The sequence below is a fragment of the Octopus sinensis genome, linkage group LG6, assembly GCF_006345805.1.
Source record: "Octopus sinensis linkage group LG6, ASM634580v1, whole genome shotgun sequence".
Lineage (NCBI taxonomy): Eukaryota > Metazoa > Mollusca > Cephalopoda > Octopoda > Octopodidae > Octopus > Octopus sinensis.
The window spans coordinates 68,593,648-68,613,053 of NC_043002.1; the positions used below are offsets into that span (position 1 = coordinate 68,593,648).

The window sequence follows — 19,406 nt, forward strand, 5'->3', positions numbered from 1 at the left end:
AAAGGAGTGCCTGAGTGGCAATGGCACAAGACCTGCTGACTCCAAAATACAACTGCGACTGTAGGAGGTGCAGTGGTGTGGGAAGAAGTCTTCTTCCCAACCACATGGGTCCAGGTTCAGCCCCACTGTGTGGAACCTTGAGCAAGAGTCTTCTATTATAGCTCAGGGTTGACCAAAGCCTTGCGAGTGGATTTGGTAGATGGAAACTGAAAGAAGCCCATTGTATATGTGTGTGTCTGTATTTATCCCCCACCACTGCTTGACAACCGATGCTGGTGTTTTTACATCCCTGTAACTTAGCAGTTCAGCAAAAGAGACTGATAGCATAAGTATCAGATTTTAAACAAATAAATACTGGGGGTGATTCATCTGACTAAAAATTATTCAAGGTGGTGCCCCAGCATGGCCACAGTCTAATGGCTAAAACAAGTAAGAGACAAAAAAGATTAAAGACAGAGACAGCAGAATAAGGAGACAGTGTATCTGTAGGCCAAAGGTTGGAATGTGTCAGCAGCAACTTCAAACCAGTCTTTTTGAGGGATGTGATCTAGAATATCTGTATATCCGAAATTTACAGTACATCTAGTTCCAAATTGATTATGCTCACCCACTCTTGTAAAATGTATAAAGCCATGTATCTTCTCTATGGCAAGAAAACTGTTCTGGCCCCTTCCTTCATATTTTAAATCTTTCATCTTTCATCACCTAGCATAAAAACTGCCTACCTCTCTACTTTCAAAGGGGGATCTTAGTCTTGCAAGTTACATGGTGACTTCACTAGTGCTACTGCTACAAAAAAGCATTCAGTACACTCTGTAAAGTGGAGGCACATGGCCTAGTGGTTAGAGCAGTGGACTTGCGGTCGAGGGATCGCGAATTGAAATCTCAGACCGAGTGATGTGTGTGTTTATGAGCGAAACATCTAAGCTCCACATGACTCTGGCGGAAGGTAATGGTGAACTTCTGCTGACTCTTTCGCCACAACTTTCTCTCACTCTTGCCTCCTGCATCTTGCAGCTCACCTGCAATGGACCGGCATTCTGTCCAGGTGGGAAACCTATACGCCAAGGAAACTGGGAAACCAGCCCTTAAGAGCCAGGCATGGCTCGAGAAGGAACAAACAAACATCCTGTAAAATGGTTGGTGTTCATAAGGGTATCCAATCATAGAACCCATGCCAAAGTAGACATTATGGTACAGTGCAGTCCTCTAACTTGTTAGACCCTGTCAACCCATACAGCCCATGCCAGTGTGCTAGATGGATGTTAAAAGATGATGGTGATAATGAGGATGAGGATCATGCTCTAAAAAAACTTAGGTATATGATACATATATTTCAAGATTATTGGTTTGACACCTGAACAGACTTACCCTGGGTAAAGTCAGCTAGGATGTATTCTTTCCAAGCTACTGTGTTCAGCTCTGAAGTTTTATAGGATGCAACCACATGATCAGCAGAGTATTTAGATACAGCTACTATTATTGCAAGCTGGTAATATAGAAAATATATCAAAAGATTTATTTGTCCTAAGACTGACACAAAACATTTTCAAGAAATACCTCATAAATTTCTTTAGTTGAAAAAAAAAAAAAAGAACCAACAAAAAACATACATGCCTGTAGTTGACCACATAAGTACAATGATTGCAAAAAAAAAGAAAAGATTATACTTAATAGAGAAATATAAACATTTAGGGATGAAGAACTAAGAGGATGATATAAATGATTAACAAAAGGTGGATGTGACTGGGATGAGCAGAAATGGGGTGTTTCAAACATTTTACAGAATGGAAATGATGTGGGCATGAAAAAAGTAGTATATTCCATAGATGTTCGGGAAAGTGTGTGTGTACTCACACACATACTTTATGGTATCTCATTAATATCTTTTCATCTACCAGTGTTTGTTATTAGTGTCTGTAATGGGAAAACTAAAAGATCAAACCCTCTGTATTTATAAAATTTGGGGAGCTCACTCCAACACACATATCTGTGGAAAATTTGTATATTCATTCAGACTCAGCATTTTACAGGTATTTATTTCATCAATATCAGAGAAATAAAAAGCAATGTCAAGCTTAGCAGAATATGAACTCTGATCAATGATGTATTAAAATTTGAATACCTCTAAGAATTAAGTCCAACTTTCGACTGTCTCAGCCTTTTTCACCATCTCTCTCACTTTTATATTTTTTAACTAGTTTCATTATTGGGTTGCAATCACACTGAGGCATAAAATTCAAAGAATTTCGTCAATCATATGAACCTCTAGTATTTATTTCAGCCTGATACTTATTTTATTGATCTTTATTCATTGAACTGCTAAGTCATGGTTTTGACATAAGCAGATGCAACTCAACGCCTGTTTGCAGCTATAAACATACCCCAACCCCAACACACACACACACACAAAGGGCTGCCACAGCTTCTGCCAACCATAAGTTATTGGTTAACCTGAGGTGACCCGAGGAGAAGCAGGAACAACTTTATGCTTAGCAGATAAGGAGCAAAAGATGAGTAAAAGTGTGAGAGAAGGGGCCAAAGTAGAACAGGTTTTGTGCTATAGAGGAGCTATATGACTACTCAGATTTTAGAGGAGTGAGAGGAATTATCAAGAGGAATCAGAGAGAGAGAGAGATGGAGAAATTTTCTGCAATGCATGGCACCTTGGGCAAGTTTCTTCTACTATGGACCTGGGTCGACCAAAAGCCTTGTGAGTGGATTTGGTAGACGGAAACTGAAAGAAGCCTGAAAGAGACGTGCAACCAAACGCATACCCTCCATCAGACACCTACCATATTCTGAGCGCCTTGTTTCCCTGGGCATGGATTCACTGAAGCTCCGGCGTCTGGCGACGGACTTGGTAAACACCCACAAAGTTATCAACCACCTCACCAACAACAACACTGAACACCTTTTTGATCTCCATGTGTCTAACACACATGGACATGCCTACAAAGTCAGAAAACAACACAGCTCCCATGACTTTTGGAAACATTTTTTCACGCTCAGAGTTGCTGAAGCATGGAATAAACTGCCTGCGTCAGTTGTTGACTGCCATGACACTGCATCCTTTAAGGCCCTCATGCTTTCCGAAATCCGCTGAAACTACACCTGATTATATATACACTTAAGTTGAGTTGTAGTGCACCTGAGCACTGTACACAATTATTATTATTATTATTATTATTATATGTATATATGTGTGTGTGTGCGTGTGTGTGTGTGTGTGTGTCTGTGTCCCCCCCCCCCAACATCACTTGACAACTGATGCTGGTGTGTTTATGTCCCCGTAACTTAGTGGTTCAGCAATAGAAACCAATAGAATAAATACTAGGCTTACAAAGAATAAGTCCTGGAATCGATTTGCTCGACTAAAGGCAGTGCTCCAGCATGGCCGCAGTCAAATGACTGAAACAAGTAAAAGAGTAAAGTCTAATTTTCACAATCAATGAATGATAAAGATGATATTAATTGTGATAGCAAAAGTGATAATTAACAGAACTAATGGCAGTGAAGCTTTTAAAACTGTTTTACATCTTTTTTTCTCATGCTTCTATTGATGTCAAATTTTCTTGTTGGCATTGCACCATAAGAATCAAGTCAAAGCTGACTGGTGCATGGTGCAGCTCTCCGGTTTACCAGTTCCAGTCAAACCGTTTGATGCTAAATGGTGGTGGTGGTGGTGGAGGTGGTGATGATGATGTAGTAGTGGTGGTGGTGGTGGTGGTAGTAGTAGTAGTAGTAGTATGAAAGCATATAATTGAAGCAATTGTTATTAGAGTGCTGATCGCTAAATTGAAAAACTGGAGTGGAATCTGTCAGCAAAAAAAAAAAGACTATGGAATCAAACAAAGTTGTTTACCAGAGGATATAGTCACACACAACATCTCTTCTACAATAAGATTTGAACTAATGTCCAAGTGGTCAGGTAGTCCAGTACTATAACTGATATACCCGAATAATGATGATGCTAAAAATGTACAAAATATTTACTTACTTGGTCACAGTTTGATAAATATTCCAGAATTTGATGGGACTTTTCATTTTGATTCAGCAATACACTGGCTGCGAGTTATGGAAATGAACATCATTCTTTTTAAGCCCATTTTTCTTTTGCTTGCATGGGTTAGACAAGATTTCTTGATGCAATGTTCTATGGTAAAATATATGCTTTTCGGCTTTTGTTCTAAATATATTGCTATTATAGATTACTTTAGCTGATTACATACATCCAAATCAGTTCCGCTTGGATTTACTACAATGTAAATATGTGTTGGAAGTTAACAGTCTGTTATTAATTGAATTCTTAATTGCTGTGTATTTATTCTTTGATATTTATACATCAATCTTTTATATGGATATAGAAAAGTATTTTAGTCTACTGATCTCACATGTTGAATGGCCAAGTAGTTATCAATGCGAAGACATGCAGAAAGACACAGACACAGACACACACACAAAGACAGGGAATCTAATTTTGTATACACATTTTGTTGGCCTGAGAGAAAGTACTACTGGAATAATATTTACTAACTAGAGTGTAATCTAATTACTAAACAGCAGTAAGAACTTCATTTGCATTCCTTCTTAGTAATGTATGCCTCATTTGTATAACAGATATTTCTGAAATGTAAATAATGAATATGAAAGTAGGTATGATTGTCTAATGTGCAAATGAAGGATCAGAAATTGAATATGCCAAATCGCATATCAACAGAAAGCAGACACATCTAAAATAAAACTAAAGGACCATTCAACAAAAAAAAGGGCCCAAAGAAAAGTATTACATAAATAATAAAATACTGAAATTTCACAAGTAACATGACTTAAAGTTAAAGGATACAGTTTAAATACTTGAGGACGAATGGCAAAATGAGGAATTGTGTGTACATCGACAATGTCGAGGATTTTCATGTGTGAACCAAGTCTTAGATGATTCTGTTAAAAAATATAAATAATCTCCAGAATGGTTTGGTAATTTAGTGGTTAAATAAAACACATATTATGTTCCTGTTGATATTTATTCAAAGGTCACTGAAAGTTGCTTTATTATATGTTTTTATGATATGTCTTAATCTAAAACAAATACTGATGTTTCTTGAATAATGACCAATAAACAATGTTTCAAATGTTACTCCAATAACAAAATTTATAAATTACCAATTAATGAGGCAGATTCTGCATGATTACTTGCATTGCTAGAAATAACAACCAAATCTCTTTTGCTGCAATTTTCCTTAGTTCATTATAAATTTTCAATAGAATATACAGCTGGTAATTATTTTATGATAATTAAAAAGTCAATTACTTTTAGCAGCAACTGACCCATGCAGCACTAAGATTTATGTTCAAACTAAGGATCAAACTCAGCACCAAACTGACTGTTCTACTCTACAAGATGATAAAACAACAGAGGGGGTCTCTATCTAGTTGCTTGACAAGTTATAAATAGCAACAAAATATCTCTCAACTCACACTCTGTTGTATTAAGGAAAAGGCTCATGAAACAATATAACCATACATGCCCCTAAAGAAGACAGGATGGTCATGGTTGGAATTCCTTTGATCATAGGTTTGCTCACTGGAGCTGAGCAACAATAATAAGAGTCAATGAAAGAGCTGGTTTATGGCAGCTCAGCTTGTTATTAATAAGAACCAAAGCTCCCGTACATCATACCCTCATCTTAGAAAAGGAAGGACACATGGGATGGCATGAATATAAATATATTCTTTTTCTTCATCATTCTCCCCTTCCTCCTTCCTTAGTGTCCACATTCTCATGATTGCATGGGCCAGACAGAGTTTACTGAAACTAATTTTCTAAATCTGGATGCCCCTTCTTATTGCCACCTGTACCTGTTTCCAAGCAAGTAATATTTCCCCAATAGCCAAGTATGTTTTCACAAAATGACATTACTTGGATAATAGTGACACTCATTTACAACTATCAGGCGATATCAGAACAAGACATAGATATAAACATACTCTCATACGATGAGCTTCTTTCAGTTTCTTAATTCTTTATTGCCCACAAGGGGCTAAACATAGAGAGGACAAACAAAGACAGACAAAGAGATTAAGTCGATTACATTGACCCCAGTGCGTAACTGGTACTTAATTTATTGACCCCAAAAGGATGAAAGGCAAAGTCAACCTCAGCGGAATTTGAACTCAGAATGTAACGGCAGACGAAATACGGCTACGCATTTCGCCAGGCATGCTAACCCTTCTGCCAGCTCGCCACCTTGGGCTTCTTTCAGTTTCTGTCTACCAAATCCACTCACAATGTTATTTGATTGGCTCTGGGCTATAGTAGAAGACACTTGCCCACAGTGCCTTGCAATGGGACTGAACTTGAAACCATACCTCATGATTAGGAAGTAAACTTCTTAACCACAAAACCTATATCCATGCTTTGCTCAAAGAGAAAAATCGCCACGACTGGAATACATATTATCATAGATTTGTTGATTGAGGCAATTTGGGAACTAAATAACAATAATAACAAGAGCCTTTAATATAAATTGTTCTATAGTCATATATATATATAAAGCTGAAGTTGTCTGTGTATGGCAGGTTTGGTAGCCTTCAACTAACACTATCTCCTCCGAGACCCTGCAGTGCAAGTTGACCAAAATTGAGAGTATAATAGAAGAAGGCTTGCTCTTCCTTCTGTAGAAGAAAAAATTCAAATCGGACCATGTTAACACCAAAAATTATTTACATCAAAAAGGTGCTTTTTTTCTATGAAAATCCCTATTTTTATGATTTTTTGACTGCCGTGTTGCCAATTTTTGGTGTATTTCAACCAGAAAACAAACCCAAGCAACGCCGGGCAATACTGCTAGTCTTTGATAAATTAACAATATCAATGACTAAATGAAGAACTTGGCTTCAAATTTTGAAGAGAGTTTTCTTGATTATATGGACCCCAGTACTTTTGTAATTCCATACTGATCAACCAAAAGGATGAAAGGCAAAGTTGATCTTGGTAGGATTCAAAATAGGAATGTCAAAGTACCCAGCGAAATACCTCAAAACATTTTGTTCATTCCTCTGTCAATTCTGCCAATACACTAAGGTGGATAGCTGGCAGAGTCGTTAGCACACCGGGCGAAATGCTTAGTGGTGTCTTGTTTGACTTTACGTTCTGAGTTCAAATTCCGTCGAGGCTGACTTTGCCTTTCATCCTTTCGGGGTTGATAAATTAAGTACCAGTTGCATACTGGGGTCAATCTAATCGACTGGCTTCCTCCCCCAAAATTTCAGGCCTTGTGCCTAGAGTAGAAAAGAATTCTGCCAATACGCTGCCCTATTGTAAATAATTATTAATATTAATATAGGCACAGGTGTGGCTGTGTGGTAAGTAGCTATAGGTGCAGGAGTAGCTGTTTGATAAGTAACTTGCATACCAACCACATGGTTCCAGGTTCAGTCCCACTGTATGGCACCTTGGGCAAGTGTCTTCTACTATAGCCTCAGGCCAACCAAAGCCTTGTGAGTAGATTTTGTAGACGGAAACTGAAAGAAGCCCGTTGTATATATGTGTATATATACGTGTGTCCGTGTTTGTTCCCGCAACATTGCTTGACAACTGATGCCGGTGTGTTTATGTCCCTGTAACCTAACAGTTCGGCACTGATAGAATAAGTACTAGGCTTACAAAGAATAAGCCCTAGGGTCAATTTGCTCAACTAAAGGCGGTGCTCCAGCATGGCCACAGTCAAATGACTGAAACAAGTAAAAGAATAAACATACTTTAAAGTCAGCAAACTGGCAGAGTCGTTAGCACGCTAGGCATTTTGTCTGACTTTACATTCTGAGTTCAAATTCCACCGAGATGGACTTTGCCTTTCATCCTTTTGGGGTCAATAAAATAAGTAGCAATTGAGTACAGGCGTTGATATAATCAACTTACTCCCGTCCCCTGGAATTACCAGCCCTGTGCCAAAATTTGAAATCAATATTAACATACTTACATTGCAGGAGTAAGCATCACCAAGACATTCCTTCTTCGAATTATCATCATTTTTGTTAAACATAATTTTGATGGGAAAAGACTTCTGAGTTGTTTCCAGGGCAAATCCAGAAAAACAACTATCTGTACAGTTCTATAAGATATAATTTGATATAATATAATATAATATAATATAATATAATATAATATTATATATATATAATATAAATAATATATAAATATACGCATATATATATACATATATGTACATTCCTACATATATATGTATATATACATGCATATATGGGTACAGGACATCAAGAAACGTTGAACACAATGAGAAACGAAAAAACAAAAACTTTTTTTGAAAAACAAAAAAAAACAAACAAACAAACAAACAGAGAAACGAGACATGCAACATAAAGAATATTCCCCTTCATCAGTTGTCCCTGTTTGATCTACTCCGCGATTCGAAGGTAAGGACAATATGCGACTTCGTTGAAACAGTCCTTTCCACAAAGCAAATTAAATAAAGTTTGGGATTTTTTGCAGAGGGTGAAAGTGGTAACAAGAACAGGACAGCGAGAACAAGACAGTAAAAACAAATGGTGAGGGCTGCTAAGCCAAGACAATAGAAAAATTATTATGAACGCTGGGAGGACGAGCTATGAGAGGAGACAGGTATAAGCACGTGTTGTCTTTAAGAAAGAAATGGGCAAAATGATAGATTCCCTTTCGTCACGTGTCAGCGAATGAGAGAGTCAATGAAGAAGTGATATAGATAACCACTTTATACAGAACCAATTAGCACTCTGACAGAGCTTCAGGAATTTAAAATTAAGAAGGAGAGAAGACAAATTCAAAGGTTGATGTATATATTCATTCAATCCATATTAACGAAATTCTCCATAGTATACAATATACATACATAGATGCATTCATCTATATGATACATAAAAAATTTCTAAGTATTTATAAATACATACATATACACGAAATTTTATAAATATATAAAAATTCATAGACATTTAAAAATTTATAAACACATAAAAATTCATAAATATAAATATATAAAAATATAGATGAATGCATCAATGTATGTATATTGTATACCATGGAGAATTTCGTTAATATGGATTGAATGAATATATACATAAACCTTTGAATTTATCTTTTCTCCTTAATTATATATATATATATATATATATATATATATATGCATGTGTGTGTGTGTGTGTGTGTATAAATATATATATATATATATATATATATACATACACATACTTAGTTTTTATGTCATGTTATTCCATGTTCTCTGGATAAGTGCAGTTCAACAATTCATAATCTTGTACTTTTCTTTTCATTAACAGTCTATGTTTCAAGTGTTCAATGAAATCAGAGCCCATCTCTTTCTTAATCTACACACTACTTCTGACTTCTCATTCAATAGGTTCATCATCACTACACTGGTTATTCAAAAGAGTGTGAATTTCATGCAATTCCAGAGTATTTTCTCAGTGTGGCTTACATGTTTGGGCTCATCTTATCTTTTTCTTTTCTACTTAACCCTGCTGTGTCCTGTCCCATTCTGTTTGCTATCACTGTACGTTTTTCATTTCCTCACCATCACTACAAGATGGGGTGGTACTACTGGGAGGGCCCCCATCTGTTTCTTAGTTATTGGTTCATGGCTCTGAGAATGAATCAATTTTTTTTTACTACTAAGGCGGCAAGCTGGCAGAAACATTAGCACGCAGGGCAAAATGCTTAGCGGCATTTCATCTGTCTTTACATTCTGAGTTCAAATTCCGTCGAGGTTGACTTTGCTTTTCATCCTTTCGGGATCGATAAATTAAGTACCAGTTGATCTAATTGACTAGCCCCCTCCCCAAAAATTTCGAGCCTTGTGCCTAAAGTAGAAAAGAATTTTTTATTACTACCCTCAGAGTAGCAACCAGCAGTACTCTAGTGACAACAGTTTCAGGGACCAACAATTGTTGTTGCTATTGCTGTTGTTTGTCATTTTCTTTCTTTATTAAACAAAAAAAGAAGAACCGCCCCAAAAGGGCAATTTGGGAAACTTCAGCGGTCCGACTTGCCAGGAAGGAACGTCGGACTGCTGAACAGGAATACAAGTTGCATAAATCAGACACCAACAGGAAGAAGCGGAATAAATCCTCCAACCATCTCAAGCAAGTGACAAAAAATGCAGTGCTTGAATTTGAACAGTGCATAGCAGCCAATCCTGACAGCAAGGTTTTCTGGAAATATGTGCATTCAAAGCAGAGACTTCACTCTCCAGTGGGCCCTCTTCGCAACCCTCACACGAACCAGATCACTGACGACCCCAAGGAATGCGCAGAACTCATTGCCGAGTGCTATGCAAACATATTCACTGTCGAAAGTCAAAATGTACCATCTTCACCATCACTAACAGCAAACTCCATAACAACTATGGAATTTACACCTGCAATGCTGCGACGTCACCTTCAAAATAAGCGCAACTATGCCTCCCCTGGTCTCGATGGAGTTACATACCTGCTTCTCAAACGTGGCAGGCACTTCCTTTTACACCAGCTTTCTATTTTCTTCCAGTACTGTCTCAACAATGGTGCTACTCCGGAGCAGTGGAAAACTGCCAGTGTCATTCCTCTGTTCAAAAAGGGTGACCGCACATCACCTGTCAACTATCGCCCAGTCAGTCTCACTAGCTGTATTGCAAAACTGATGGAATCGTGTGTCAGAGAAACACTCTGGAACTTCTGGAGCTCTCACAGTCTCATCCGACCCTCACAATATGGATTTGTCCCTAACTCCAGCTGCAGTGACCAGCTTGTCGAGTTCCTTGAGGACATTACTCAGATCACTGACAGTGGCTCATGGGTGGATGTTGTCTACCTTGACTTTGCTAAGGCTTTCAACTCTGTGCCACACAAAAGGCTTATGGTGAAACTCTCTGCAATGGGTGTGGGGGATGACCTTTTTAACTGGTTGAAATCCTTCATCCTCAGCCGAAAGGAGGTAGTCACAGTTCTAGGACAGCACTCTACACCATATGAGATGTCATCGGGTGTACCACAGGGATCTGTCCTTGGTCCCCTCCTGTTTGTGGCATACATTAATGACATAGATGCCAATTTAAAGAATGCCACAGTATTGAAATATGCAGACGACATCAAGCTGTACCTTGAAATCAAGAGGACTGATCCTGATGTCTACAACTCTTTCCTGCAATCAGACCTAGACACAATGCAGCAATGGATCACAGACTGGCAACTGAAACTGGCTGTGGACAAGTGTACCACCATGCATTTTGGGAGAAAAAACCCTGCGTCCACATACTCCCTCCACAACACTGATATCAAGAAATCCTCTTGCGAGCGTGACCTAGGCATCACTGTCAGCAGTGATTTGCGTTGGACAAAGCATATCTCTAAAATTGTCAAGAAGGCCGAGGGTGTCTTGGCATCACTCAGCAAGACTTTTGTTAACCGCTCTCCAGCCATCTATTTAAAACTGTATACAGCTATGGTACGACCACACTTGGAATTCGCATCATCAGTTTGGAATCCCTATCTTGCTCAGAACATTGACCTCCTGGAATCTGTCCAGAGACGTGCAACCAAACGCATACCCTCCATCAGACACCTACCATATTCTGAGCGCCTTGTTTCCCTGGGCATGGATTCACTGAAACTCCGGCGTCTGGCGACGGACTTGGTAAACACCCACAAGGTTATCAACCACCTCACCAACAACAACACTGAACACCTTTTTGATCTCCATGTGTCTAACACACGTGGACATGCCTACAAAGTCAGAAAACAGCACAGCTCCCATGACTTTCGGAAACATTTTTTCACGCTCAGGGTTGCTGAAGCGTGGAATAAACTGCCTGCATCAGTTGTTGACTGCCATGACACTGCATCCTTTAAGGCCCTCATGCTTCCCGAAATCCGTCGAAACTACACCTGATTATATATACACTTTAGATGAGTTGTAGTGCACCTGAGCACTGTACACAATTATTATTATTATTATTATAAGAATCCTCTGACTAGTCAGCCTTCAAGTGGCTTTTACTACCACATCCATAGCAGCAAGACTTTCAGCTATACTTAACTAATCTAATTATTTGTCTTTCTGTACACAATATAGTTATATAATTATCCTGGGTGTTTTTGTGGTCTATGGGGTAGAATTTATTAGGACCTGCCTGAATGAAAACTATGTAACTCACCTGTTTGTCAACTAAAATGATATTTCCTTTCCAAGCAAGGTTCTGTGGAATTGTCACTTGATCCAAAGATGGTAGGCAGTCTACAGCCCAAACCTCCAATAATACATCAATGTTGTTAGGGTTATTCACATCTTTTCCAGTATCAGGTACGTAAATGATGAAGATGCTGGCACACAGCCACAACTGATAGCGTTTGAGAACACCATGTAAGACTGGCAGAATGCTTTAGAAAGGAAACAGATAATTTCATACAATCAGTATATAATTTACACAGCAGGAATAAGATTAGATTTATCTCTTCATTTACAAATTAGTATGTGTTGTGGAAGAAGTCTGACCACCCCACCAAGTGACTGAAGGTGGACTGTCTCGTTATAAAGTAAAGAACTGTGAGCAATTGGCAGTTTGGGTTGGTAGCAGTACACTGTGAGTCATTGATATAGAGCATTGAGTCTTGTGTAATATATCTATATATTGGTCAAATTATCATCATCATTTAACGTCTGTTTTCTGCGCTAGCACAGGTTGGACGGTTCGACCGGGGTCTGGGAAGCCAGGGGCTGCACCAGGCTCCAGTCTGATCTGGCAGTGTTTCTACAGCTGGATGCCCTTCCTAACGCCAACCACTCCGCGAGTGTAGTGGGTGCTTTTTATGTGCCACCGGCACAGGTGCGAGGTGAGTCTGGCATCGGCCACGATCGGTTGGTGCTTTTAACGTGCCACCGGCACGTAAGCCAGTCAAGGCGGCGCTGGCATCGGCCACGTTTGGATGGTGCTTTTTATGTGCCACCGGCACAGAAGCCAGTTAAGGCGGCGCTGGCATCGGCAACGTTCAGATGGTGCTTTTTATGTGCCACTGACACAGGTATCACAACTACTATTTCCATTGATATTTATTTCGATGTTCATGTACTTGACTCAATAGGTCTCCTGAAGCACAGCAGGATGTTCTGGTATCCAAGGTACTTTAAATGGGCAGGGGCTATGCGGGACTGGTGCAGGAAGCAGCCCAAATATTATTATACATTCTAGGTGATAAAATGTATAATTAACTTTATTTTTTTTTTAAATAATTAGGCAGCAATTTGCCTTATGCTTTAATCTTTTTGTTATAATATTTCAGCTGAAATTCACTGTAAAGTGAGAATAACATCCTATGTAAACTGAAGCCAAGAGAAATAGCAACAACAATAAAGAAGTAAAAAGTAACTAAGAAGAGTTAAATGTGTATACTTACTCATCATCAAGGTCAGACACCTCTGAGAAGTCAACAATAATGTCCACAATACTTCCTACAACATAAATATAAACAATCTTTGTACACGAGATAGAAATATGGTAAATACTACTTTCATTATAAGTAGATATTTTGTACATATTGTCTGTATATAGTTTATATATACTGTATATTGATGAATAACTTTTGTGTAGAGAAGTAAACATTTTGAGCATATCTATGGTGTGCATTGCATGTACATTTTGAATCATCCTCATTCTTTAACAACTGTAGTCCATGCTGGCATGGGTTAGATGGTTTGATCAGAGCTGGCAAGTCGGTGAGATGTGCCATGTTTCAGTCTGATCTGACACGGTTTCTAAGGTTGGATGCCCTTCATAACACAAACCCCTTTACAGTGTGTGCTGGGTGCTTTTAACGTGGCTCAGCACAAGCGCTGCCAAGTGGGGCCGGCATGAGTACCTTTTGCATGGTTCCAGAGTTTTGTTTTGATGAGGAGGTTTTTCCCTCTTTCTCAAAAACTGTCATTACTTTTGAGACAGTACTTCTTGACACACCAAACATTTTGGGTGTTTTTGTTACGATAGTGCCTGCCATACAAGCACCAACAATTTGACCTCTTTGAAAGTCTGATAGATCTGTCATTTTAATGAATTTTAATTACCTTTTTCTGATGATATCTGGGAAGAAACAGCAATTTTAGCAAAACATATTAAGCAACACTAATAATAAATCAAAAGACAAAAAATATACAAGCTTTTGACAGTTTTATAGATAATTCAAAATTATGATGCCATGATGCTAAGTATTTTGTCCAACCCCTGTATATATACAAGGGTAATCCCAAAAGTAAGGTCTTCAAAAATATTTAGAAATCACAGAAACATTTATTGTCATTTGTGCTTACATCATTTTAAAGTGTGAACATTTATCTATTTTTCTACATAATCACCATTTCAGTCGATGCATTTTTGTAGGCACTGGGGAAGTTTTTGTATGCCCATATAGCAGCTAACTGCCATGTCGTTGAGGAAGCAATAAACCTTATCTTTCACCTCGTCATCATTGCTGAAGCGCATTCCAGCCAAATGTTCTTTCAACCTAGGGAACAGGTGGTAGTCACTGAGTGCCAAGTCTGGACTATAAGGTGGGTTGCCATTTAGTCTTCTGCAAGCATTTGTGGGACCCATCTTGCACACACTTTACAATATTGCAACTTTTCCCTCAAAACCTATGAATGGTGCTTCGAGAAACCTCAGGAACCAAAATGCGGAGATCATCCAGAGTGATCTGCCAATTTTTATGCAGGATTTGCTCAACCTTTGCGACTGTCTTGTCGGAAATTGATGGTCGCCCACTTCTTTCTTTGTCATGAATTTCAGTATGACCAATTGCAAACTTCCGGACGTTTTTGACATCCATGCATGACTTGCCATATACTTCTGTTAATTGGCAATGAATTTCAATCGGTTTAATGCCTTTTGCATTCAAAAACCGAATAACTGTGTGAACTTCACATTTGGCAGTAGTGTCAATCAGGAGGTCCATCAGATTCAACTGCCAAGCCAAGACTGAGCATGGCAGTGAGGCACAACAAACACAAGTACTGCCAATAGCCTCCTTCGAAAACAAAAGCTTAACAGCTTTTATAGACACAATAAAAATTAATGGAAAAGAAATGAAGATATTGCTGAGCATTAGCATCATGAACATACAAGAACCTCCTAATCCTAGAAAACAAAAGAATTGATCTCCTTACCTGCTAAAGGTAAATTATCAGCTATTCTATGGAGCAAATCACAAAGATTTTCTCTGTACTTGTTGTCCTCTTCATTTCTGTGAACAGAAATGGAGAATTTCATAATGACATTTTATAAAACAGTTTCCATGTTAGTATATTTTTGTCTCAGCAAAATAGATAATAAGGCAAAATTCTGAAAGACAGGAAAATAGTCAATTACATCACTCCTAGTACACTACTGATGTGTGGTTAAACTACTCAGAATGACAAAGAAAAAGATAACTGTTTATGCCAGTTGGATTTGAACTCAGAACACTAAAGGGAACAAAGTTAAATATCTTAAAACACTTTACTGATGTTGCCAACTTACTGTATGTTATATTCAATTATACTAAACACCATCATCATCATCATTTAACATCCGTTTTCCATGCTAGCGTGGGTTGGACGGTTCGACTGGGGTCTGGGAAGCCAGGAGGCTGCACCAGGCTCCAATCTGATCTGGCAGTGTTTCTACAGCTGGATACTCTTCCTAACGCCAACCACTCTGTAAGTGTAGTGGGTGCTTTTTACGTACCACCGGCACAGGGGCCAGAGGAGGCTGGCAACAGCCATGATCGGTTGGTGCTTTTTACGTGCCACCGGCACAGACGCCAATCAAAGCTGTGCTGGCATCGGCCACATTTGGATGGTGCTTTTTATGTGCCACCGGCATGGGTATCACAACTACAATTTCCATTTGATTTTTATTTTGATGTTGATGTACTTCACTCAACAGGTCTCCTCATTGATGAAAATAATATTGATACAAAAAACAAAAATAAAAACTAACAACTAAATGAGTAAGCTAATGTAATGAAATCTTATCCCAAACACAAAACCAATTATTTGATTTAGCCAAGGTAGTGGAAATAACTTCAACCTATGCTTGAAGGTTTGGCAATAAAATTATTTACTCTACTCAGATTCAGGTATTTCTCTACTGCATGCCACCAAAACACCAATAGGGGAGTCTACACATGGTTATTTGACTTGCTAGAATTAGTAACCAAATCTCCCTCAAATTACACCCTACAATCTTAAGAAGAGCAAGTACAATATTTGATATCTAAGGGATAGTCAGGGCTGACAAGCCTTTGGTTAAAGGTTTGAATTTTTGGTACTGACCTAGGGCTTAATAACAGAAAAAAAATGCAAGGGTCCCAAACACAAAACAAAACTAAACAACACTATATACAAGTTTCAATATTATTATGAAAAATATTCTTTGGTTGGTTTACCCTTGAAGAGAAGATGATTCTTGCGGATATAAGTCATCTGGTGTTGTGGTACTGGTTACAGGGATCCATACATTATTAGGGTTTGCTGGCAAACACTGGAAAATAAAGAATGTTAGACTGTATAAAATAGACATTTCCTAATATCCCATCCCTCTGCCTGTGCCCATCCACCACACCCCCTTCTATCTCTCACTCTCTCCAATTCCCAGTCACATCTTCACTGTCTTCTCTTTCTCCACCTGAGATAACCATGTTTCTCCTCCAATGCAAGACACCTTCTCCAGTTCCTCAATACAACTCCCTCCCTCTCAGAGAAGTCTTGTCTTGCAAGTTACTTGGTGACCTTGCTGTCGCTGGTGCCATGTAAAAAGCAACCAGTACATTCTGTAAAGTGGTTCGTGTTAGGAAGGGCATCCAACTGTAGAAACCATGCCAAAGCTGACAGCAGAGCTTGGCACAGTCTTCTGACTTCCCAGTTCCTATTGAACCATCCAACCCATACCAGCATGAAAAACAGACGTTAAATGATGATGATGACTAAGTAATTCCAAATAGAAATTCACGGCTGTCATACTGACTTTTAAGGCTAGTTATTGTGATGTCTTTAAACTGTTGTTATGTTGAGTTACTGATCAACACATTAAACTCTTAATGGTTTATTTTCAGCTGTAAACAATTATTCTTTTCAACTCTAGGCACAAGACCTAAAATTTTGGAGGAGGGAGCCAGTCAATTAGATTGAGACCAGTACACAACTGGTACCCCCAAAAAGCAAAGTCGACCTGGGTGGAATTTGAACTCAGAACAGAAAGACAGACATGCTAATGTTTCTGCCAGCTTGCCGCCTTCCAGCTGCCAACAATTATTATAAACTTCAACTACTAGTTGCAATGCCTGCTATGTTTCTTTCTCTAAACACACAAAAATAAAATTAATATCTTCCAAACCCCATATTGCTTAAGAGTTATCAATTTTAAATCACAAACATTTATTTGAGTCATCATCATCATCACTGCTTAACGACTGTTTTCGATGCTGGCATGGGTTGGATGGTTTGACTGAGGTCTGGAGAGTCAGTGGCTGCACTAGGCTCCAATCTGACCTGGCAATGTCTCTTTACAGCTGGATGCCCTTCCTAACACCAACCACTCCAAGAGTGTAATGGGTGAATTTTATGTGCCACTGGCACAGGAGCCAGTCAGGTGGCCCTGGCATCGATCACATTTGGATAGTGCTTTTTACATGCCACCAGCACGAGAGCCAGTCAGGGGGTACTGGCATTGGCCACATTCGGATGGTGCTTTTTACATACCACCAACACGGGAGCCTGCCAAGGGGCACTGGCCACAGCTACGATATTGGTTTTACTTGACACAACAGGTCTTCTCAAGTATATCATATTGCATGATGCATGAGGGGTACACTTAACTGGTCTGGACATGCGTGGTTGCAATCTTACTTTACTTTATCTTTAGCCATTTAGTTTATTTTAATGTATATCAGCCATAATGATGTTTGAACACTTACCTACATCAGTGGTTCTCAACCATATTTTGCCAATTTAATTTTGCCCTTTAATTCCTATATTTTACTCTATTGGATCCCATAAGCATTCAATGTTGAAATAAAATCTTATTAAATTTTTATAATTAAATATTAGTAGGGAATGTATAAAAAATTTTTTTAATATTTTCTGTGTTGTAGGAGTATAACTAACTTATTGCACATAAATTTTAACAATAGGCACAGGAGTGGCTGTGAGGTAAGTAGCTTGCTTACCAACAACATGGTTCCTGGTTCGTTCCCACTGCGTGGCACGTTCTATTATAGCCTCGGGCCGACCAAAGCTTTGTGAGTGGATTTGGTAGATGGAAACTGAGAGAAGCCCGTCGTATATATGTATATATATATATGTGTGTGTGTGTGTGATGTGTGTGTATGTTTGTGTGTCTGTGTTTGTCCCCCACAACATCGCTTGACAAGCGATGGTGGTGTGTTTACGTCCCCCGTAACTTAGCGGTTCGGCAATAGGAGACCGATAGAATCAGTACTAGGCTTACAAAGAATAACTCCTAGGGTCAATTTGCTCGACTAAAGGCGGTGCTCCAGCAAGGCCGCAGTCAAATGACTGAAACAAGTAAAAGAGTAATAGAATTTTATATGGACCCCGGTTCAGAACCACTGGCCTTACTGAACTTGAATTATTTACACATGAATACAATTAGAAAATGAGCTTGGACTAAGGGAGATAACTTCACAAGTCATAAACACTCAGCACCTCTATCGCTTTCATTTTACTCTCTTTTCTCCAATAACCGACTGTACTGTTGGTATAAAATCATAGCTAGCAGAAACTTACATCAGAAGTATCTTGCCTTTCAGAACTTCAGTGAAAGCAATGCTGTTTCTTCTAGCATCAGCAAAGCCTTTGACTGTGTCTGACAACAGAACTTCATAGCTATAGACTATCTATCTCTTATGTCTTGAACCAGAAGTTTCCAAACTGCTATACCACTGTGTATTGACAGGACTATTTCTGAGAAGACATTCTATCAACTTCACACTAGACCAATGTTCAATTATGTCTTTGATATTCTTCCTTCAGCATCATCCACGTACAAGCTCAATACTTCATATTCTGTGACTATTAACAGAAACTTTAAAACCTCAAAAACATCCTGCAACAGGGACAACAATTTCTTTCAGTAATTTAATATAATCGCTGCACATAAAGAGGTAGCAAATTAGCCAAGACAATTAGAGTATTGGACAGACTGCATTGTGGTATTTATTCCAGCTCTTCACAATCTGAGTTCAAATCCCATTAAGGTTAATCTTGCCTTTCATCCTTTCAGGGTTGATTAAAAAAAAAAGTATCAATCTAGGACAGTAGATTGAGAAAACTGTAGGAAGGTCAACCAAATGCTTTGCAATATCTGTTTCAGCTA

The 19,406-nt window shown here is 38.6% G+C and overlaps 1 protein-coding gene across 2 annotated transcripts in view; it reads right to left on the reverse strand.

Annotated features, from left to right (window-relative positions):
* Nucleotides 1–19,406, reverse strand: part of LOC115213119 (mdm2-binding protein) — a 68,616-nt gene that overhangs the window by 21,867 nt on the left and 27,343 nt on the right. For both annotated transcript variants that reach the window (XM_029782047.2, XM_036503981.1), the window contains exons 3-10: nucleotides 16,459–16,553; nucleotides 15,197–15,273; nucleotides 13,438–13,492; nucleotides 12,201–12,423; nucleotides 7,983–8,114; nucleotides 4,847–4,941; nucleotides 4,001–4,064; nucleotides 1,372–1,489 (exon numbers count right to left, since the gene is read on the reverse strand). In XM_029782047.2, the coding sequence (XP_029637907.1) occupies nucleotides 1,372–1,489; nucleotides 4,001–4,064; nucleotides 4,847–4,941; nucleotides 7,983–8,114; nucleotides 12,201–12,423; nucleotides 13,438–13,492; nucleotides 15,197–15,273; nucleotides 16,459–16,553 (859 nt within the window). The remainder of the gene's footprint in view (nucleotides 1–1,371; nucleotides 1,490–4,000; nucleotides 4,065–4,846; nucleotides 4,942–7,982; nucleotides 8,115–12,200; nucleotides 12,424–13,437; nucleotides 13,493–15,196; nucleotides 15,274–16,458; nucleotides 16,554–19,406) is intronic.